The sequence below is a fragment of the Hyla sarda genome, chromosome 2 (genome assembly GCF_029499605.1).
Source record: "Hyla sarda isolate aHylSar1 chromosome 2, aHylSar1.hap1, whole genome shotgun sequence".
NCBI classification, from domain to species: Eukaryota; Metazoa; Chordata; class Amphibia; order Anura; family Hylidae; genus Hyla; species Hyla sarda.
In genome coordinates, this window is record NC_079190.1 from 381,286,185 (window position 1) to 381,310,055 (window position 23,871).

The 23,871-nt window shown below is 42.7% G+C and overlaps 1 protein-coding gene across 4 annotated transcripts in view; it reads right to left on the minus strand.

The window, feature by feature from the left end:
• Nucleotides 1-1,351: 1,351 nt before the first annotated feature.
• MAP3K15 (mitogen-activated protein kinase kinase kinase 15) overlaps nt 1,352-23,871 on the minus strand; it is a 204,224-nt gene continuing 181,704 nt past the window's right edge. For all 4 annotated transcript variants that reach the window (XM_056558511.1, XM_056558512.1, XM_056558513.1 and 1 more), the window contains 11 exons: nt 20,953-21,110; nt 20,412-20,595; nt 16,448-16,628; nt 15,288-15,462; nt 11,471-11,656; nt 10,170-10,275; nt 7,512-7,719; nt 2,986-3,095; nt 2,778-2,881; nt 2,623-2,699; nt 1,352-2,214 (listed from right to left, as the gene is read on the minus strand). In XM_056558511.1, the coding sequence (XP_056414486.1) occupies nt 2,136-2,214; nt 2,623-2,699; nt 2,778-2,881; nt 2,986-3,095; nt 7,512-7,719; nt 10,170-10,275; nt 11,471-11,656; nt 15,288-15,462; nt 16,448-16,628; nt 20,412-20,595; nt 20,953-21,110 (1,568 nt within the window). In that variant the 3' untranslated portion in view covers nt 1,352-2,135. The remainder of the gene's footprint in view (nt 2,215-2,622; nt 2,700-2,777; nt 2,882-2,985; nt 3,096-7,511; nt 7,720-10,169; nt 10,276-11,470; nt 11,657-15,287; nt 15,463-16,447; nt 16,629-20,411; nt 20,596-20,952; nt 21,111-23,871) is intronic.

Consider the following 23,871-nt stretch of genomic DNA (forward strand, 5'->3'; position numbering starts at 1 on the left):
AAATTTATTGTGCACACAGCAAACTACTGTATGCCAAAACCAGTGATTGGGTTTGTTTTTGTTTAGTTGAAACTACACCCAAAGGATAGGGGATAAGATGCCTGATCGCGGGAGTCCCGCCGCTGGGGACCCACGTGATCTTGCACGCGGCACCCCGTTTGTAATCAGTCCCCGGCGTGTTCGTTCCAGGTCTAATTACCGGCGACCACAGGGCTGGCGGCGTGTGACATCACGCCTCCGCTCCCGTGTGACGTCACGCTCCGCCCCTCAATGAAAGCCAATGGGAGGGGGTGTGACAGCTATCACGCCCCCTCCCGTAGGCTTGCATTGAGGGGCGGAGCGTGACGTCACACGGGGGTGGAGGCGTGATGTCACATGCCGCCGGCCCTGTGGATAGGGGATAAGATGTCTAAGCACCGGAGAACCCCTTTAAGTGTATGTAAAGCTCTAAAAGTGACCAGTGCATGAGACAATTAACATCTAGAAGGCACAATGATTGTGGGACTAGCATGTCCTGATAGCCAGCGTCTCATAAAATATAGTAGGACCCCCAACTGGTTCCTAAACTAGTGATTGGAGAAAGAGTAGGCCCTCATGCAGTAGATTTTTCCATTGTAAACCCATAGAGAATGTGCAGCAATGTCACATTTCATGAGGATTTTTATGCAAATTCACTGTGAATTTTACATTGAAGAGCAAATCCATGGGTTTACTATCAAAATCGGTCACGGAAAATTCTACAACATATCTCCTACATGTAGTCTTAAATATTGGCACTGCATGCCAATTTCTGTGCCGAAAAATTCTGCAGTTGTGGATGAGACTTCATAGCAATTCCACCATTTGAGAATCAGAATGACCTTATCTAGAATGGTTTTCCGACTATTCCATCCACTACCAAGTTGAAAATTCTGAGAGAATCATTGACATGTAAGCACCATCTCCTCTTAAAAAACAAAAACAAAATGACAGTAGTGTATAAAAAAAAAATAATAATAATCACACTGTGTCAAAGACAGTTTCACACTATACGTTAATATGTGTTAAAGTGGCTCAGTGCAGTGCCCTCCAGTACCCTCGCATTTAGGGTTTCTGTTTTGTACATAGAAAACTATATTCAAGAAATCCACTTTATCACTGGTTTTAAAGGGGTACTATGCTGCTCAGCGTTTGGAACAAACTGTTCCGAATGCTGGAGGCAGGAGCTCGTAATGTCATAGCCCCGCCCCCTCATGACGTCACGCCCCACCCCCTCAATGCAAGTCTATGGGATGGGGCGTGACAGTCACCACGCCCCCTCCCATAGACTTGCATTGAGGATGTGGGGCGTGATGTCATGAGGGGGCGGGGCTATGACATCACGAGCTCCAGGCGTCGTCTCCAGCATTTGGAACAGTTTCTTCCAAACACTGAGCAGCGGAGTACACCCGTTTAAGATTCTTTACATATTTCACTATATATTTTAGTCGCTGCCATTTAAAATGAATATGCAGAACAGGCTCCGCTACAGCAGTACCAGACATTGTGCTGAGGAAATCAGAAACACAGCACACGTTGACTATTGATACAGACGGATGAATGTGTCACCATATATTACATGACATCTGTATCCATTACTTTTCGCTATGTTAATGGACTTGTTTAAAAAGGCACAAAGCCTAAAGTCTGTCTTACATACATTTGTTTAGTGCTTGTATGCAGTTTATTTTTCCTTATTCTTCAGTGACATCACTGACAGGACGAACAACAAAATCCCTGCTCCTGCGACCACTACACTATCTTACAGACCTGCAGTTCTGGGAACCCTATTTGTCATACATATTCGTGTATTACATTAGCGGCGCTTTACCTTAGGTTTACTGTTCTTTTACACTTACTCTTGATACACCTTACATGCTACATCACTGATGTCTATCTGATTTACCGATCAGACTCCTATAGAAAAAATACCCAAATGTTCACACTAGATACAGTACAGCAGTTATACAACCTCTACATTTAAGAAATGACATACACCTAGGAGGTAATAACTATACAGCGATGTACAAAAGATAAATAATTTAAAATTTGGAATGTTTTTCCTATATGTTACACTTTACATTCTGTATCTCTACAGGTCAGACATCTCTATAGTGTTAATTGTCCAGGCCAAGAATTTTCTTAGGCTTCCGGTGTTTGGAGATTGCCTTCCAGATCCTGCACAGAGGTCCACCCCTGGGATATGGAAAGAAGCATCAGTTTCTGCATGGAGTTTATTACTGCAATCTATTAGTATTAGGCTGTGTTCATAAGAACTTTTTTACTCAGTGTTTTTAGCTAAAACCACAAGTTAATCCAAAACACAAAAAAAGAATCCAAACCTTTCCACTCCTGAGTCTGCTTAAAAAATGTCCAAAATAAGGACTAAATGCTGAGTAAAATACTACGTGTTACCCCAGATCCCCCACTCATCAGTCACCCTGAAAAAGGAAATGAAGTATCTAGATTGGATTATGTTTTTCTCTCTGACCTATAGGGTATGCATAGGTATTACATGGGGTCCTAAACCTTCCTTACCTCCATCCCTCCCCATCACTTGGACTGATATTTTCACATTTGTCATGATTTAGAACTGTGCCATACCTGAGTTTTAGATTTTTCAGGTCTTCTTTGGTGATATCATGAAGAACATCATTAAGAGTATAATCTTCTTCAATAAACTGGAAAATGAATACATATAAAAGAAGTCAGACAACATTAAAATGGTACAGGATAGAGAATGAGATGTGATGAGTTACCTGCTCCACAACCTCTTCGCCAGCCCCTTGCTGTCTCAGCCAGTCCATTAGTTCTTGGTCTCTATTTATGCCAATTGACACAAAAGATGCAGATCTTGGAACATCTAAAAATGTTAATCAAAAATGCAAATACAATGATCCATATTGTTTCATAAAAAGCTCTGGGTAGAAACCAAGAAATGTCTTAAGTTGGTATACGAATATTTACCCATACTAGATTTGATCTGAAGGAGGTGCAAGTCATGGCTTCTTTGTTCCAGGCATTGTTTTAAAAGAAACTGGTATTCTTTTTCCTTTTGAACAAGCTCTTCCAATAATCTATGATAACAAAAAAAAAAAATAATTGGTCCCTGAATGAGGCAATTAAGGAAAAATTGTCAATTTTATTAGATATAAGTTACAATATTAACTATGGTCATAACCCACTCTTTATTAAAAATGTTTTAAAAGTATTTATTTTACATTTTTGCATTTTAATTAACAAACACCACCAAAAAGGTGGAACAAGGTAGAACATATACAACAGAATACGTAGGTCCCAGAGACCGGCTCTAGCACAGTGACAGAGATTCAGAGTATGCAAAAATATGCTCCAGTAAAACAGAAGGGCACATCTGAGGCCCAACTGTAGGAAGCCCAACACAGACAGAGAGACACACACACACACACACACAAGCACTCATCCCTGTAACCCCAACTCAGCCCCTTCTCGTAAAGAACCGCAGCACACTACAGAAGACCTACTGGGATAGTCTAGTCAGGGGGTCTGTCGACACATCCAGCAAAAGCCAGGGGGTCCATACCTTGTCAAATTATTTAGGGCACTTACAACTCACATATAGAGCCTGGTATAACGGGACATATTTATTAAGCAAAGTTAGCCAACGAGACATCACTACCATCTTACGGGCACAGAATAGCAGGAAGCGAATTATTGAGCGTCTAGGCGAACCAGAGACCACCTCATTAATGACTCCCAGCAGGCACACCACAGGGGTGAGTAAGAAAGGGAAGTCTAGATTATCAGCCATAAACCCCATCACCTCCCTCCAGAAGAGAGCAGTGACAGGACACTCCCACAAAGCATGCATAAAAGTACCAATTTCCGAAGAGCAACGGAAACACAGAACAGACGGAGAAACACCAATGCGCTTCAGCTTAGCAGGAGTATAATACCTCAAAACATATCTAGACTGGATCAGCATATCTCTGCTACTGTCTACAGTGGAATAATAAGAGCCTTCAACCTCCTTCCACTGACTCACAGACAAATCCGGGATATCAGCCACCCATTTATGCAAGGCTTGTGAAAAAGGGCTAGGCTCCAATGTCTGGAGGAGTGTATAGGTCTGTGTAAGGGGTTTAGAAAGATCCGTAGTGCCCAGGAGAAGATCCACATCAGAAAAAACAGGAGTAAATTCCTGGGAGCCAAACTCCGCCTGAACGTCATGCCGAAGCTGAAGATAACTATAGAAGGCATTTCCAGGGATATATAACGTTCCTTCATGTCCGAGAAGGATAAGAAAATCTGATCCTACCCAAGCAAGTGGATCACAAATTTGACTCCATGAGAATCCCAGAAACTGGCCTCCTGTAACCCATGAAGGTGAGAAAAATTTACATTTCCCCACAGGAGATACCGTATATACTCGAGTATAAGCCGACCCGAGTATAAGCCGAGACCCCTAATTTCAACCCAAAATCCCAGGAAAAGTTATTGACTCGAGTATAAGCCTAGGGTGGGAAATACATCACCCCCCCCTGTCACCATCCAGACCAGTCATTAACATCCTCATCATCATCACCGCCTGTCATCATCCAGACCCTCATCATCATCACCTGTCATCATCCCCTTGTCATCATCCCCACCCCCTTTCATCATCCCCACCCCCCTTCATCATCCCCTTGTCATCATCCCCACCCCCCTTCATCATCCCCTTGTAATCATCCCACCCCCCCTTCATCATCCCCTTGTCATCATCCCCACCCCCTTCATCATCCCACCCCCCCTTCATCATCCTCTTGTCATCATCCCACACCCCCCCTTCATCATCCTCTTCTCATCATCCGCCCTCAGTGGTCTTCAACCTGCGGACCTCCAGAGGTTTCAAAACTACAACTCCCAGCAAGCCCGGGCAGCCATCGGCTGTCCGGGCTTGCTGGGAGTTGTAGTTTTGAAACCTCCGGAGGTACGCAGGTTGAAGACCACTGCGGCCTTCGACATCATCCAGCCCCCTCTCACCCCCCTTTAGTTCTGTACAGTACTCACCTCCGATCGGCGCTGGTCCGGTGCTGCAGGACTGTCCGGTGAGGAGGTCGTCCGGTGGGATAGTGGTTCCGGGCTGCTATCTTCACTGCGGGCTCCTCTTCTCCGCGCTTCCGGCCCGGAATAGAGGCGTTGCCTTGACAATGACGCAGAAGTACGTTGGCAATGAACGTACCTCTGCGTCGTTGTCAAGGCAACGTGACTATTCTGGGGCCGGGCCCGAAGCGCTTAGAAGAGGCCTCCCCGGTGAAGATAGCAGCCCGGAACCACTATCCCACCGGACGACCTCCTCTCCGGACAGTCCTGCAGCACCGGACCAGCGCCGAGCGGAGGTGAGTACTGTACAGAACTAAAGGGGGGTGAGAGGGGGCGGGATGATGTCGAAGGCCGCAGTGGTCTTCAACCTGCGGACCTCCGGAGGTTTCAAAACTACAACTCCCAGCAAGCCCGGACAGCCGATGGCTGCCCGGGCTTGCTGGGAGTTGTAGTTTTGAAACCTCTGGAGGTCCGCAGGTTGAAGACCACTGCGGGTGGAGAATTCACTCGAGTATAAGCCGAGGGGGGTGTTTTCAGCACGAAAAATCGTGCTGAAAAACTCGGCTTATACTCGAGTATATATGGTACCAGAGTCTGTGCCCTAGGAGATACCAGAGTCTGTGGAAATTTACTTGACACCACGGACCACACTTTAGCTATAGTTTGAATGAGAATAGGAAAGGAAGAGCAAGAGTGATACCTGTAGAAAGTATTAATAAGAGCTTCATTGGAACCCATAATTGCTCCAGCCAAGGCTGTCGCCGAGTTCGACAAATCCAGATCGATCCAACATGCTGCATAGACCAGTTGGGAGGCAAGAAGATATTTATAGACATCAGGGGCAGCTAAGCTGCCATGCCACTTAGGAGCCTGGAAAAGAGCCCGACAAAGTCTGGGAGGTTTTCCCTGCCAGTAGAAGGATCCCAGAGCACCACATAATGTAATAAAATATTTCCTAGGGGATCATGGGAGCTAAATGAAAAAGATAAAGGAATTTAGGGAGGTAAATCATTTTAAATATATTGATCCTGCCAGCTAGGAAGAGAGGAAGTGAGGACCAGGCCTTCAACCGCTCCACAGTGGAGCATAAAAGCGGCTCCAAGTTCAGGGACATATAGTCCATCAGGGAAGCAGTTATCTCCACTCCTAAGTATCTAAAAAACCACCTACACCCCTGCCGGAAAAGATGAGAGGAGGGGGACTCCAGACGAAAATGCCATTAGGGAGGACTTAGCCCAGTTGACCCGCGAGCCGAAATCTAACTAAACCGATCAAATAGGTCAATAAGGGACAGGAGAGAACCCCCAGTGTCCGCTAAATACACCAGTGTGTCATCTGCAGAAAGGGAAACCTTCTCTACCATAGACCCCCTGGGAATACCACAGATAGCAGGGACCCTGCATTTTGCTGCCGCCAAAGGCTCCAGCGCAAAAAGGATGGGTAGCAGGCACCCCTGCTTTGTCCCACGACCCAGGAGAAAGGGAGTAGAAACATCCAAGTTAGTGCGAATGCGGGCCCTAGGACTATCATATAGAAAGATAGAAAGTGAACCCAAGCACAAAATCGGGGACCAAACGCACCAAGTACCTCCCCCAGATAGGGCCACAGCAAAGGCCTTGAAAATAGCCAGACTAACCACCACACCTGTAGGAAAGCCCTCCCCTACCGCTGGTATGTTGAGCTGTAGACATTCACATTCACATCAGCACTCTTCTTTAATAACTATGCATTTCAACACTGTAAATGGACCAGCAGTATATTTCTGTATGATGTCAGAGTTAACATGTGAAGCTGAATTGAGGTTCAGAGTCTCAGGAACTTATAGATGCAGACTGAATGACACCTTAGACTCTAGTCAAGCAAGCCACATATTAAAGGGGTTATGTCAAGACTAAAAGTTATCCTCTATTCACCGGATATGGATAACTAACTGATCAGTGCAGGTGTGACCACTGGGTTCTCCATAAATCACAATAATGCAGGTCAGTTGTCACCATTATGAAAGGAATTAAAGCACACATGACCACTATTCAATTTACTTTCAGCGCTTGGCAATGTTTGGAAGTCCCATAGAGATTTATTGGAGCAGTGGTTGAGTATGAACCCGCAGCTACATTCATTCAGGGGACAGCTGCTCTTAGGTCTTCTGAAAGTTTGACTGCTGAGATTGTGGCATAACCTTTAACGTGTCTGAAGAGTTTTCTAAAGGCACAGGTATGCTTTATGTTATGGTTGACTTTAAAATGGTTCCCTGCTCTTGAAAAAAATAAAGTGAAACATTTTGGTGCACTTCTCGCAACAAATAGTAACCACTTCAGCCTTTCCTTTCCATTAATTTCCATGTTTGATGAAAAAAATAACAGATAAGAAAAACTGATCTCCCACAAAGTGTAGATTCATCTTTATTTTTGGTAAGGCTTTAGTAATTTTACCTGTTAGTCTCTTGTTTCAGTTTCCCAAGCTGTAGGTTTAGCTGGTGACCCTGTGTCTCATGTGAAACCACTGAGCTAAGTGTGCTAACACCAGATGTGATGACAGCCTCTTCAGAACTAGTCTGCTGAACAGGCTGGTACTCTTCATCTTCCACTTCTTTATCCACTCCCTCACACTCTGATGCAGGTCCCAGGTGTGTCCTTAGCTCTGTGCAATATATGGAAAGATGACAGGATAAGAGCTTCTCAGTACTTCAATATAAGAGCTTCAATATACTGACTAAAAACAGAAAAGGAGCCCTCAAAATCTGGTATTGCCACAAAAACAGGGCCGGTCCTACAATGGGCCCTGCTGGGTCCATTGGACCCAGGCGGCACCTTCACAGGGGTGGCAAATCGCCGCCCTGGGAAGATTTTTAACAGGCATTTTAATTTAAGATTAATTCTATGCCCTCCTCCTGAACTCACCACCTGTCCTGACTGATGCTCTAGTCTAAGTTAGACTAGAGCAGCATTCAGTACAGGACAGGTGGTGAGTTCAGGAGGAGGGCATAGAATTAAGCTTAAAGTGTACATGTCATTAACAAAAACTTTGTACATAATGTAGATAATACCATTATATGTATATTTGTAATATACATTAATTAAAAAATGTGCTGTTCCTGCAGCTATTGCATGTATGTGTCTCTGTGACAATGCTGAATGTAGGAAGTGAGGGTAGGACAAGCAGGGCTCTGTGCAGGCTCTCGAATTGGCAATCATCCTGCTGTGTGAGCCATGGGCATGTGACAGAGCCTCACTGCACAGGGTCCTGCTTGTCCTCAGTGCACAGAGCCCTGCTTGTCCTCAGTGCACAGAGCCCTGCTTGTCCTCAGTGTACAGAGCCCTGCTTGTCCTCAGTGTACAGAGCCCTGCTTGTCCTCAGTGTACAGAGCCCTGCTTGTCCTCAGTGTACAGAGCCCTGCTTGTCCTCAGTGCACAGAGCCCTGCTTGTCCTCAGTGTACAGAGCCCTGCTTGTCCTCAGTGTACAGAGCCCTGCTTGTCCTCAGTGTACAGAGCCCTGCTTGTCCTCAGTGTACAGAGCCCTGCTTGTCCTCATTGTACAGAGCTCTGCTGGTCCTCAGTGTACAGAGCCCTGCTTGTCCTCCGTCTACAGAGCCCTGCTTGTCCTCAGTCTACAGAGCCCTGCTTGTCCTCAGTCTACAGAGCCCTGCTTGTCCTCAGTCTACAGAGCCCTGCTTGTCCTCAGTATACAGAGCCCTGCTTGTCCTCAGTGCACAGAGCCCTGCTTGTCCTCAGTGCACAGAGCCCTGCTTGTCCTCAGTGTACAGAGCCCTGCTTGTCCTCAGTGTACAGAGCCCTGCTTGTCCTCAGTGTACAGAGCCATGCTTATCCTCAGTGTACAGAGCCCTGCTTGTCCTCAGTGTACAGAGCCATGATTGTCCTCAGTGTACAGAGCTCTGCTTGTCCTCAGTGTACAGAGCCCTGCTTGTCCTCACTGCAGAGCCCTGCTTGTCCTCAGTGTACAGAGCTCTGCTTGTCCTCACTGCAGAGCCCTGCTTGTCCTCAGTGTACAGAGCCCTGCTTGTCCTGAGTGTACAGAGCCCTGCTTGTCCTGAGTGTACAGAGCCCTGCTTGTCCTCAGTGTACAGAGCCCTGCTTGTCCTCAGTGCACAGAGCCCTGCTTGTCCTCAGTGCACAGAGCCCTGCTTGTCCTCACTGCAGAGCCCTGCTTGTCCTCACTGCAGAGCCCTGCTTGTCCTCAGTGTACAGAGCCCTGCTTGTCCTCAGTGTACAGAGCCCTGCTTGTCCTCAGTGTACAGAGCCCTGCTTGTCCTCAGTGTACAGAGCCCTGCTTGTCCTCAGTGTACAGAGCCCTGCTTGTCCTCAGTGTACAGAGCCCTGCTTGTCCTCAGTGCACAAAGCCCTGCTTGTCTATTCACACTTGCTATATTTGGACTCCTCACAGAGACACACATGCAATTTTTTAACCAATATATATTACAAATTAACATATAATGTTACTTTCTACATTTTATAAAGTGTTTTTGTTAATGACCGGTACACTTTAAATATATATATTTTAACATTTATATTTGCAAATATTTTACTGTTAGTTGCATTTACCACCCCAGTACAGTCCTCTCTTACCCTTGGAGCAGTCCTATATTGCATATTTTCCCCCTATTGTACACATTACTGAATTGTGCTGCCTTGGTGCTCTGTGATATTGATATGATGCAGTATAATGTGAATTGTATTGCTGTGGCGCTCTGTGATACACTCATATGCTGCAGATTCATGTGAATTGTATTGCTGTGGAGCTCTGTGGCATTTACTTGCTTCTCTCATATACACAATAGGTGGAGGTCAATCCACTGGGATGCCACCAACTCTTAGAATGAAAGGCCTAGCCCCAAGTAAGTTGATTTTGTTTCGTGTAGGATTAAACATGTAAAATCATTTTGACGTTGTAGATGGATTGACACAATATGACCAAAATGTTCACTAAAACCTTGGATTTATATGTAAAGTAAATAAAGGAAAAGCATTTTAAAATAATCCATAATATTTACATATGTCTTTGCTCTTGCTGACAGCTGCTATAATTTTTATGTATGTTTACCACTATTACTACCAGCATCCTGTCCACCTACCAGGAATAAGAATAGTGACAGCTGCCTGCACTGCACGTCGAATAATATTATCCATTGCAAACATCCAATGAGGCCGGATTAAGTGGTTCCTTAGGACTTTATTAACCTGAAAAGATATTTAACCAACAAAGAATACATAAAATACAAGTGCATCTTAAGCTACATATACATCATGTACATCTAGTACGTTGGGAATATACATAGGGGGAGCTATTTATCATTGTATGTGTAAATCAAGTTATTTTTCCTGCCATTTAAATGTGTCTATGTCACGTGTAATTCCCTCATATTTATCAAAAAACACACATGTTCTTCATGAATGGCTTAAATTTAAGCAAGTTTCAAGGTGTCTTGGCTGGAGTGTGATTGAACAAAAATGTGGGTGATTGCGCAAAAATTTGTAACAATTTTAAATTGTCTCATTTGATAAATCAGCTACCACTGCAAAAGTGACATTTCTTTTGACTTTAACCAAAATACTTATTATAAAATAACATATGTGACCCTCATTGCGTCAACATTTACCACCAAAAAAAACTGGGTAAGGGTGGTTTCACACCACGTTTTGTACTTTCGGTTCCCGTATATGGCTGGGAGTAGGGGGCGGGGCTTAATCGCGGCGCCCGCATTCAGCCGTATGTCTCTGAGCCGACCGGAGTGAACCGCAGCCTCTGGTCGGCTGCGTTTTCGGCCATATGTGGTTTCCCGACCGCCGGCAAAAACGTGGTCGACCGCGTTTTTGCCTACGGTCGGGAAACCGCATATGGCCGAAAACGCACCCGACCAGAGGCTGACGTTCACTCCGGTTGGCTCATAGACATGCATTAAATACGGTTCCCCTATACGGCTGAGTGCGGGCGCCGTGATTAAGCCCCACCCCTCCTCCCAGCTGTATACGGGAACCGTAAGTACAAAACGTGGTGTGAAACCACCCTAAAAAAAAAAACAATAAATCTCCCTCCCAAGAAGTCTGCCAATGCTTACAGTATGGTATGTGTGCAGTGTGCCCATTCACTTTTTAAGTTTTTGAACCTGGCAAAATAACTTAGTCTTTAGCAGGCTTAATTTGGGCCATGTATGTTGGTACAATTTTTTTTCTGGCATCCCAACAAACACTTCTGACATACTGCCCGAACATGATGTAAATCCAGCTTTATGATACTACTATATTACTGTATTTTTCTACAAGTAAATGAAAAACATCAGTAACTCTGCAAAATACAAAAACTGAAAATACAGCACCTTTTTTACAATAATATAGTAACACCAGCATCATATCATGAGTCATACTAACTACTTACCGCATCCTGGAAACCGAACAGGACAAGCTGGATTTGATTTATAGATGTGCTGTCAAAGTCGAGATCCACTTTGAGCTTGGATATGGTGGAAGCCATAACTCTGTGCTCTGGAGAGCGGATAAAGTCCCTCAGGATACTAATAATCTGTTTGATGTGAGTGACTGACAGCTGCACGTCTTCTGAGCTCTACAGGATATAATGTGTGACATTATTTCTACTTATGTATCCAACCATATAGTACAAAACACTTTGCTAACAAGTTCTTTTTATTGTTGGTAACTTCTAGGTTAAAGGGGTACTCCAGTGAAATATTTTCAAATAAACTGGTGTCAGTAAGTTAAATAAATGGAAAAGAGAAGACCAGCTCACCCCGCCCTGGACAGATGGAGCACGGATCCAGGTGCTGGACACCACTGGTAAACAAAGAAATGTAGAATCCAGCTCTTGTGCAAATAAAATCCAAGATTTATTCCATTAAGACAACACAGGAAGTTACGTGTTTCAAGCGCAGAAAGCGCTCTTAATCATCATCCTAAGTATGACTAAGAGTGCTTTCTGCGCTTGAAACGCGTAACTTCCTGTGTTCCTGTGTTGTCTTATAGGAATAAATATTGGATTTTATTTGCACAAGAGCTGGATTCTACATTTCTTTGTTTTCCAGAAAGTTAAATAGATTTGTAAATTGCTTCTTTTTTAAAATTTTAATCCTTACAGTACTTCTGCTGTATGCCCTGGAGAAAGTTGTACAATTCTTTCCAGTCGGTCCACAGTGCTCTCTGCTGCCATTTCTGTCCGTGTAAGGAACTGTCCAGAGCAGAAGAGTTTGCTATGGGAATTTGCTCCTGGCACAGACAGAGGTGTCAGCAGAGAGCACTGTGGTCAAACTGGAAAGAACTACACAACTTCCTCTGTAGTATACAGCAGCTGATAAGTACTGGAAGGTTTAAGATTTTAAAATAGGTGTAATTTACAAATCTATTTAGCATTCTGGCAACAGTTGGTTTAAAAACATTTATTTTCCACTGGTGTACCCCTTTAATGGGGTTTATGGGGTTTAGGTAATTTTTACTCCAATTTATTTTAAACAGAAAACAGTTTTTCCATAGTTTATTGCTTATACCAGTCTTTTCCAAACAGTGTGTCTCCAGCTGTGGCAAAACTACAACTCCCAGTATGCCCAGACAGCCTTCGGCAGTACATCTCCACATTTATATGTAAATATAATATAATATAATGGCCCTGATTTCCTACGAGTGGAGTGGAGTTTTTTGTGTGGGTTTTTTCCTGACAGGAATTATTCCATGGTAATTACTAATTTTTCCCTACATTTTGCATTTTTATTTTTAATGACTGTTCTGAGCTGTTGGGATTTCCAGAGCCCAAATCCACCACATTTTACATGGGAAGATTACTAAATTTGTTAGGATCGTCAGGAACACACACCTTTTTTTACAGTCATACCACTTTTCCTGCGGCCATGCACCCTTTTCATCGATCAAGTGTAGCTTCTGTTCTTATCAGTGCTAGATTTGGGGCATTTATGTAGAATGGGTGCTGCATGGAGGGGACAGGTGTACCAGGGCGTTCCGGGGCTGGTTCTGAGGAATCAGTTTGACGACTGCCCCGATGTGACCGGTTTCCCTCCGGGTATCGCCATGAGGCTGAGAGGGTCTAGAGCCGTGGTACTTTAGTGCCTCGTGGAGTGGTGACCCCGAGGTGCCGAAACTCACTGTGAGAATTGGCTCACTGAGTGGAAGCACTGGCACCATGAACTCTTCACCTTTGTGGCACTCACCTCTTGATTCCCGGCTTTCTGGGTAGGATCAGAATTTTTTTTATAGATCCGGATGGATGTCTGGGCAGTATACCTGCACACATTCACTTATTTCTTTCTTTTTTGTCACGGTGTCACTTTTTGCGTGTTGTGTGTTCACAGGATTGTTAGGATGTGGTAACCCTTCTGGGTGTCTCTCCTAGCGCAGAAAGCGCTCTTAATCATCATCCTAAGTATGACTAAGAGTGCTTTCTGCGCTTGAAACGCGTAACTTCCTGTGTAACCCTTCTGGGTGTCTCTCAAGCGCAGAAAGCGCTCTTAATCATCATCCTAAGTATGACTAAGAGTGCTTTCTGCGCTTGAAACGCGTAACTTCCTGTGTTCCTGTGTTGTCTTATTGTCTCTCCTAGCGGTCTAGGGGAGGTGTGTGTGGCCATTAGGTTCCTCACCTCCCTGCAACAACCCCGGGTACTCGTGCATGGGCAGGGTACTGACCGTTATCGGCTCTGTTGGCAGATACCTTGGCTAATGCCAAGGGAGATGCCGGGAGAATTTGTGGTCCCTTAGTAGCTTTGGCGAAAAGGGACATCGAACCTGGAACCTTGCAGGTACCTTTTGGTCCGGAGGCGAAGGGTTAGGTTTATTGGGGGCCTCTCTCCTGTCGGAGAAGGGCTTGCAATAGACCGCATCCTTGGTGCACGTTTTTTTTTTTTGTGTAACACGTTTGCCCTTTTTCTTGCACTTTGGGTGATTCGAGAGCACGTTCCTCGGCTCTTAAAAACATGCACCCTTTTCAGGTTTTCTAACTAAAAGGTTTTCTAAGTAAGTTGGTCAGGGTTTTTTTAGATTATTTTGGTCACACGTTCTGGTGCATGAAGGGTGCAACAAAATTCTGGAGAAAAAAAAACAAGAAAAAATAGTTGGGATCACATTAGTAAATGACCCCCATATATATATACTTTCTTGAAATGCCTCTTTTTTCCCAATGTCATCATTAAACTCTTAATTTCTTATTTGCCAATAGGCAAACAAAAGAGCTTGTTTCCCATAAATACTCATTAAAACCTAATTTTTATTATATTACTTATGTAGTATATGACAACAGGATGACAAATTAAGAATTTCAAAAGTCTATGGTCCAGATTTATCAAACTGTGTGAGAGAAAAAAATGTTTGCGATTTTTCCACACCAACCAATCACAGCTCAGCTAATGAACCCTGGTAAAGTGAAAGCTGAGCTGTGATTGGTTGCTATGGGAAAATCTCTCCACTTTTTCTCTCACACAGTTTGATAAATCTGGGCCTATATCTCTTTGTGAGAATTATTACCACCTCAGTGTGTAGCTGACTCAAGCTGCGAGTAGATATTTACTTTAAAGAGAAGTGTCACATACAAAAACGTATCCTCCTGTACGGGCCCAGGCTCTCCCCAGAAATGGAGCGTGTGCACCCCTGCACAAAGCGGTGGCTGACATGACCCCTCCATACGTCTCTATGGGAGAGCCGAAGATAGCTGACCCCTGCACAAAGCGCCATCAAGACGCCCTAGCCGGGGGAAAGCTGGGGCCCTATACAGGAGATCGCGGGGGTTCCCAAAGCTTCAGGAGGACCAGCAATGCTCCCAGCTTCTACTTGGGTATTAACCAAAGTCTCATCCAGAGAGCCGTAACCTAGCAGGAATCCCTACCAAAGCAGGGACTTGGGGTTGCAGGCAGGTGATAAACCTGAGGGCCACAGACACCTCCCCTAGACCTCCAGAAAGACACAAAGAAGAGCATTGCACACTGAAAAAGTTCTTGTGACTCACAATAACAAAAAACACGCAAAAAATAACACAGTGACAAACCCCCCCCCCCAGAAGTTAAATAAAGTGGATGTGCACTGTGACATACAAACTAGACATCCAGCCGGATCTACAAAAGTTCCTAAAGTGAAAGATGCAAAAAGTGAAACAGTGCCCGAGACTAAATGAGGAATGCTATAAAGGTATAGAAGGACCTATTATCCTTGTAGGTCTGAAGTAAATGCTGTATAATATTGTACCTGCATAAGACATTCTTGCAGATTTGAGGACACTTTATTCTGCTCTTCTTTAAGGATTTTGAATAGTATCGCACGACGTTCACTATCCTTTCGGAGGAGAAACAGACCAGAATCCCGTTCATCAGGAGAAGGGGGGGTACTTCTGTCTTCTGATACCGAGCCATCATCCGGCACACTGTGTGTTAACACAATGATTTAACAGAATAAGGACTATCTGCATCTGTAATTTCCAGTCTCACAATGGATAGATAACGTGTATTGAGTACTTTTGCTTGAAAATTCGCTTTTGCCATAGAAAATCTTTGTTTTCTAATTATTTGTGCCCTCCAAGTTTCAAGGAAATCAGACATCAGGGTTGCCCATTGTAACCTGCTGGCACTGGGGAATAATTTATTTTTGTCTACATCTTGCAGCAATGAGCAAAAAAAGAGCATATAGAAGCTACATCCCTGCTGAGGGTTTTCCTGCACATTTATTAGAGGGCATTCATAATGGACCTGCTGGACGGGCATAGCAGTGTCCTTAGGGGCTAAGAACATACTCACGGCAATGTGGACAAAAAACACACACAAAAAAAAAAAAAAAGGAGGGGGGGGGGGGGGGATGAGCATGACCAACATTATTACCCAGTACCAGCAGGTTAGTATGTGCGACCTTGATGTGAGATATCCTTTTATTCCATGGCTGAGAAGCTAGAATTCATGAAGGTACTTACAATACTACATGCTTGAATGGAATTTATGATTTCTTAGTAGTTTTTACACTCATAGATCAACGGTGAAGGGCAAACATAACATTTTCTACATTTGTTTTAACTCTGTTTATGACACAATGTCTACTGATATTCCGGCTGAGCCACAATCTAACCTACAGTAAAAAAAACAAAGCAAAACAAACATCACCAGTGCAAAAAGATGGATATACTGAAGTGAACTTAGCTTAAAAATAAAATACACAATGCGGTATGCAGTAAGTACTTCTGAAATGCTGCTATTTTAACCTATGTTTTTTAATACTTGCCAGTTTTAGCAATTACACCGTAAATGCTAAATAGCTAAAACTGAAAAAAAATACAACGGCACCATTTCAAATACGGCCAACCACAACACAACGAAATGTGTGCTTTCCCTCTTAGTCTGCAGTGTCATATGTGCACTCACCTTAATAAGTTGGACACAGGAGCTTTGTTGGAAGGACTTTCAGAACTGGATCTTTTAGCCTTATCAAAGAATAGTTCATGCTTTGCATCAGAGTCAGGCGATACTGATCCATGCTCACTGCTACTGCTACCAGCCAGTTCTCCGGGCACTGGCAGTGGCAGAGATGCACTGCGATTGTAATCTGTAACCATAATATCGGCCTTATCACTATGGAATTAAACAGTTTTTTTTTTAAATGCAAACCATACTGGTTTTGGAGACATTCTGTTTGCAGTAAGGCCGCTCAGACATGCACTGCGCTTCCATTGACGGCAATACATTTTGGGGACTCTAGAATTTGAAATTTTGAGGCAAAAATTCAGCAGTGTGCACAGCGCAGCAGAATACCATTGATGACAATGAGTGGTGGAAATTCTGTAGTGTGCAAGGGGCATTATTCATGTACATAGTCACTAATACATTAAGGAAATCTTCTAAAAACAATTCTTATTAGAAAATCCAATAACATTTTATAAAGTTTGTGTCATATGACAATAAATTTAATAAATGTTGCTGAGAAGCATTAGATCATTGTACATGTTGTGGATGTGCGACCATGTCTGTTTTCTTTATTTGAATTCACATTGTGTTTTCTTTTTTTGTTGTTTTACTTGGACTGCACTCTGCCTCCCCCTCAGCCCAGCCCTATATAAATTTGCAGGAAGCTGCACAGGGCCCCTTCCTTTCTGGCCGTCTCCCAGTCTGACTGGGAGCACATGGTAAGTGAGCTTTTACACCTTGTTCACACTGGTTTGGCGCTGTGTGGCATCCATTGCTGCTGTGGCACCGTGTCTATGGGGAGGTGCGGCCCTTGGACTGGTTTGAGTGGCATTGGGGTGCTCTGCCAGTGGGTCATTCCCCCTGTGGGCACTGGTGTTGCGGCGGTGGTGGTCGCCACCTAGTGCTATGCCATTTTATGCTAGAGATGCTAGGGACCCGCTACTTATAGGTGGCCGTGATGTGGCTAGCGGGCTTGCACTTCATGATCATAAAGTACACTAACGACCTGTTAGTTTAATAAATGTTGCTGAGAAGCATTAGATCATTGTGCATGTTGTGGATGTGTGACCATGTCTGTTTTCTCTATTTGAATTCACATAATAAACAACACTACTGGCATATTGCAGTGTATAATGAAATTGGATGATAAAAATTCAATAACATTTTAAGAAATATAAACAAATAAAACATTCCAAGTTCATCTCTTAAAAAAAGCTTTCCCATGGAGAAAAAACAAAAAGCTGCACATACACTGGTACTGCTGCATCAGTAACAACCCAGACTATAAAATTGTTCCACACAAAAAACTAACAAAAAAATTACTTTTTATATTCATCCTGCCTTCAATAAGTGGTATGTATCCTAACATAGTCACAATGAAAACTTCAACTCATCCCGCTACAAATAAACCTCTATACTATCAACTATCATGTTATTTAAATCCCAAAGTGAATCATGTAAAAATAAAACTTAAAAAACAAAGGTGGAATTCCGCTTTTTTCCACATTAGATGTACCTCAAAATTGTGTCATTTAAAAAATGTCCCACAAAAAAAATCCATAATACAGCTCAATGTAAAGAAATAAAGTTATAGTGACAATAAACAAAATAAAGGCCTTAAAAAAGGGATACATAAACTATTATTAGATACCAAGTAGCAATGTATGTAAGAAAATTTGGTAGGTTTGATATAACTTAAAGGGGTACTCTGCTGCTCAGCGTTTGGAACAAACTGTTCCGAACACTTGAGCCGGCGCCGGGAGCTTGTGATGTCCATGATGTCACGCCCCGCCCCCTCAATGCAAGTCTATGGGAGGGGCGTAACAGCCGCTACACCCCCTCCCATAGACTTGCATTGAGGGGGCGGGGCGTGGTGTCATGGGGGCAGGGGCTATGACGTCACACGCTCCTGGTGGCGACTCTAGCGTACCGAACAGTTTGTTCCAAATGCTGAGCAGCGGAGTACCCATTTAAACCTAAATGTGATAAAGTTACCACTTACTGCACCAATTTTACTAGTAAAAATGTCCTATGGCTCACACTGTGCAAAAGTCTGTGTAAAAGAGTTTAGTTACATCTCAGTAATCTCAACTATTTAATTACTTGAGATTTAGCACATCGAAGCTAAGCCTTACCAAGGACACCGCTCTGGATCAAGCACCTTACATAATTTTATAAAAGGAAAGTATCTGAAAGTCTTTGTGAAAATGGTTGTCTATCTGACGGTGATGATTATTCAACCCCAGTAACTTCAGCTTATTCCTCTGCCTGAAGCAATATATTGATATACCATCCCCCTGATTGGGATAGCAGCACTAATCATGTCTCATGTTCACACTTAGTATCTACTGTAGTAAATTTTTTTAATTCTGCTAATTGTGTATGTTACATCTGGTTCATATAGGAATTCTGCATGGACAGGAAATCAATAATTTCTATGGGAAGAAAAGAGATGCTTTATTGGATAAATTCATTCATATAACCTATGGTCTGATCCCAGTACTTAAATGTGAATTGAAAGACAGTAGCCAAAATGTTTAGAGTCTAAATACTAATAAAACCCCCTAAGCAATTGAAAACTTTTCATGCTTCAACCTTTGGTGAAGTCTACAACATGTCAACCAGCAGACACTACTATGGGGAAACTGGCAATACCTGTAAATATGTGGCTTCTAATGACCTTGATGGGAGCTTTATGAATCCATACTCAGTGAGCTCCCATGTAGAGACCTAAATCAGGATTGAGATCCTGCAGGACCCAATAAAGAAAACTTGCGGGCGATAATGAGGTTGTTGTGGATGGAGCAGGTGGTAACGTGTATGCCTGCCGATGCCACTGCAGACCTGACCTGGCCTGACCCTAGTTATACGGCCTACCCAAACTTCTGTCCCGATTCCTAGCTGAGCTTACCTGGGGTCATGTTCTGTTCATGCACTGCGCAAGCATAGCCTCTTGTCCTGCATTGCTGTCTCCTTCCATCTGGTACTAGCGTGGCACTGAAGAGATGATATGCGCCATAGTATGTCCCATTCGTACTACGTATAATGGCCACAGCAGAAGTGAATTTTTGTGTAGTAGAAGCCTGCCCTGGAGGACCTATCACCTCACCAGCTGGTACATATAGTAATACAATACAAACAAGTACACTACTCATGGTTTTACACAGCCACCTTAGTGCCCAACTGCCCACCAGACAACACCATATACTGACTGCAGTAACACTTCTATAGTACCTGAGGGGGACAGTTTGCCATTCAGGAGCAGGAGCTGTCTCACCCAGCTGAATAGCAAATCTGCTTATAGCTGTGTCTGTAATGACTACAGATTTAAGAGTCATTACAGGGTCTGATTGTCACACAAAGCTTTCCCAGTTGTGAAGTTCTTTCCAGTCTGACCACAGTGCTCTCTGCTGCCACCTTTGTCCATGTCAGGAACTGTCCAGAGCATGAACAAATGCCCATAGCTATTCTTTCCTGCTACAGACAGTTTCTGGCACGGACAGAGATGGCATCAGAGAGCACTGAAAAGAACTACAGCAGCTGATAAGTACTGGAAGGCTTATGATTTTAATATAAAAGTAATTTACAAATCTGTTTAACTTTCTGGCACCAGTAGATTTGAAAACATTTTTCGTCTGGAGTAGCCCCTTTAAAGTAGTGGAGTACCTCTTTAAGTATGTAAACACCTGTGTGTGCTGCATATACATCAATGTGAACTTACTCACACTTTATGTGCTTAGCCATTAAAAAAATTACATTTATTAGCCATAATGTCTATAGTCTTGCAATGTTTTGTAAGTGTGCAGATGGAAATATCTTTTATTGTAGACACTTGTCCAATCTTTACGATAACTAGGTACAATGAACAAGGTTATGTAAGGTAATATACTGCATCTCAATGGGTTTGTTATTAATGGGAGTTTACCTGCAGGCTTAAATGCTATTTTACTTTTCTTTCCTTTATTTGCTTGCTTCAGAAAGAAGTCTCTCAGCAGGTCGGCTGCTGTTGCACGCTTTACTGGATCAGGCTCAAAACACAGCAATATAAAAGCTCTGGCCTCAGCAGACAAAGACTCTGGAATTTCTGGGTGAATTTTAAACATTCCCACCTGTAAAACAAGGAAAACAGAAGCCATATTTAGTATCCATATATGTAAATAATAGAAATAAACAAGGTGTCCTAGTAGCCACAAAATCTACCCCTCAAACTTCCACAGTAGTCACAAGAGTTGTCAGGAAGCTATAGACAGACTATTGACAGCTGCTGCACATAACTTCCTGCATTGGTGTCTGCTACAGAAATGTATGCACCCAGCATATGCAAAATGTGATTGCTTCATATATTTAGATCTAGCTGTCAAAATCGAACAGATCTCCGATGGAAGGGCAAAATGTCAGCATGAACAGAGCCTTACTGATTCTGAGAAATCTCGAAAAATAAATAAATAATAACATATACAATGTACCTTAAACATGGCAGCTTGTGGTTCTCCCAGCTCATGGAATGGAGGCCTTCCTGTTGCCATTTCAATAATAGTACATCCGAGAGACCAGATATCAGCAGGAGCACCATATCCTCTAGGCCCCTTATCAATAATCTCTGGAGCCATGTACTGTAAAGTGCCTGAAATAATAAGATTATATTTGTAAATTAAAGCAGAAAAAGTTCATTATATTCAGGAATAGTATTTGGAAAATAAACAGAGGTAAGGTAACATAAACACCTTACTAAGAGCTTTCTGAATTACTGCAGTTATTGCTTGTTTTACTATTAGGCCATTCAGATTATCCAGCAGGTATTTTCTATTGAAAGCCTTATTGCTGAATCCTGCTCACCTTAGAAAACTGTGGATATTTAATGTACATAAAACGAGATGGAAGGCTTCTAATTACAGCTTGCCAATAATAAGATTAGGGATCCAGTCCAAGCAGTCTCCTGGGAAGGAGTCAACACATTCCGCAGCTGTCACTAACCTGCAGTAGTAACTTTCTGCAGCAAGTAACAGTCAGAAGTTCAGACGGCTTAGAGGGAACAGTAGTCTTTATGTTAAGCGTTCAGTTAATGTACACTGCGTTTACTTAAGGGCCACTAAATTCCACAAAAGGAGTCTGAGCTGTGAAACTAAAGTAATAGGATAACACGTAGTTGACAAAAGCATTTAGAGGCAACTGATCAATCTCCTGATGAGACCCCAGAGATCAAAAAGCAGATCAGAAACGTGATTCAAGTCATATGACCTATATGACAGACTGCCCTATGCATTCATCAGTGTGTCCTCACAGAAAGTCTGCCGAACTGCACTATGCCTGCTTTGTTAGATTGGCACTTGCTTTCCACTGAGAGATATGAAAGTAAATTTGGACGAAAATAGTAAATTTATTGTCGACACCTAATAAATAGTATTTTCATCTAATGTGCAACAAAACACCATTAAAGTGCCATTCATATCTCATTTCCGTGCCACAATACTGGTATACATTGGAATACAGGCAAGAAGGTAGTCCAACACATAGCACTGCATATGTTCATGTATCATGCTTATTGATTACATTGCTTTCATGTCAAAGGGGTACGCCAGTGGAAAACTTTTTTTTTTAAATCAACTGGTGCCAGAAAGTTAAACAGATTTGTAAATTACTTATATTAAAAAAACTACATCCTTCAAGTACTTATTAGCTGCTGAATACTACAGAAGAAATTATTTTCTTTTTGGAACACAGAGCTCTCTGCTGACATCACGAGCACAGTGCTCTCTGCTGACATCTCTGTCCATTTTAAGACATGTCCAGAGTAGGAGAAAATCCCCATAGCAAACATATGCTGCTCTGGTCAGTTCCTAAAATGGACAGAGATGTCAGCAGAGAGCACTGTGCTCGTGATTCAGCAGAGAGCACTGTTTTCAAAAAAGAAAAGAATTTCCTCTGTAGTATTCAGCAGCTAATAAGTACTGGAAGGATTAAGATTTCTTAATAGAAGTAATTTACAAATCTGTTTAACTTTCTGGCAACGGTTGATTTAAAAAAAACAAACAAAAAAAAAACCCTTTAATCCTGATTGTGTAATTATTTGGGTATATTTTATATTAATTTCTATTTACTATCAATTATTGTTTGGATATGCATCTACTTATTTTTGCTTTACCTTGGGTCCCTCTTCCTATGACCAGGGGCACAGTACAACAGTGTGGGCTATAACTATCTGTATGTGCCTAATAGACAGATGCACTTAATGGTCCTGTTTAAAAAAAAAAAATTTTTTATCTCATTTATATTTATTTTAAACAGTTATTTCTTCTGCAATCATGCCAAAGCAATATAACAACGGATGAAAAGTATGCTGTATTCACTCACACTGAACACTAGGGGGCAATCATGGAGAGATTTTAAAATCTGTACTGGGAAAAAGCACTCCTAACTGTAGCTGCACTAGGAGTTATATATGAGTCATCTGTGATCATCACTGCATGTAAATGGATCCCAGATTTATCTCCATTGAAAGTTCCCATTTCAATTGACATGAATGGATTTCCAGCTTGGAAAAAAATCCCATCTTTACAAACTGTAGTGTTTAAAGCCACCTTTACACGGCACTTAGTACACAATATGTGTCTAAAGTATGAAATATCAGAAATCATCCTTTACTTGCAAAGGGCATAATTTGGCCACTTTATTTCTGGGGTATGTCTGGTTATCAGATACAGTCTATTAGTTTTTCGTAAGCACTTCTTTAACTTTTCTTTAAACCTCATCCCATGAACTGTACAGTACATTGTACTTTCATTTCTCATCATCTCATGTATTTAGGTTGTGGCTAGGAAGATGTGCACCCACCTCTCGTATCAAAGAGATAATGCTCTGCCATGTAATGACACGGACAGATGTATCCTACGGAAATAAATATGCTTTTACCTCTCCCTGAGGTCATCCCTGTGATAAAATCAAAGGCCTTCTTCACATACATCAGCTATCTGTCAACGTTTCCCTCAGAGGTATACCGGAGGAAAACTGATGCTAGAACTGATCCCATTTACTTGAATGGGACAGTTCACAATCAACCAGCATCTCAGTTTGGGCGCCGGATGGTTGATCTCGCCGGACCAGGTGCGGATGCTACACAACTGATGCCAATTGATGCACTTCTGGCATCAGTTGCGATGAGTCTCCCTGGATCCGGATGCCTGATATATGTAATTCTAGCCAAAGTGGGATATCCCTTTCTTGTCCCCTTGCAATCTGCAATCAGATTTGATTGTGACATTTTACATATAGGGATCCTATGATCTATTGACATCATGTTATAGGGGAGGAGTTGAGCAGACAGTTTTTTAGGGAAAGTTCCATAATAAGTTATTCATGTAACTCTCTGGGTTAAGTGGGCGGTCCTA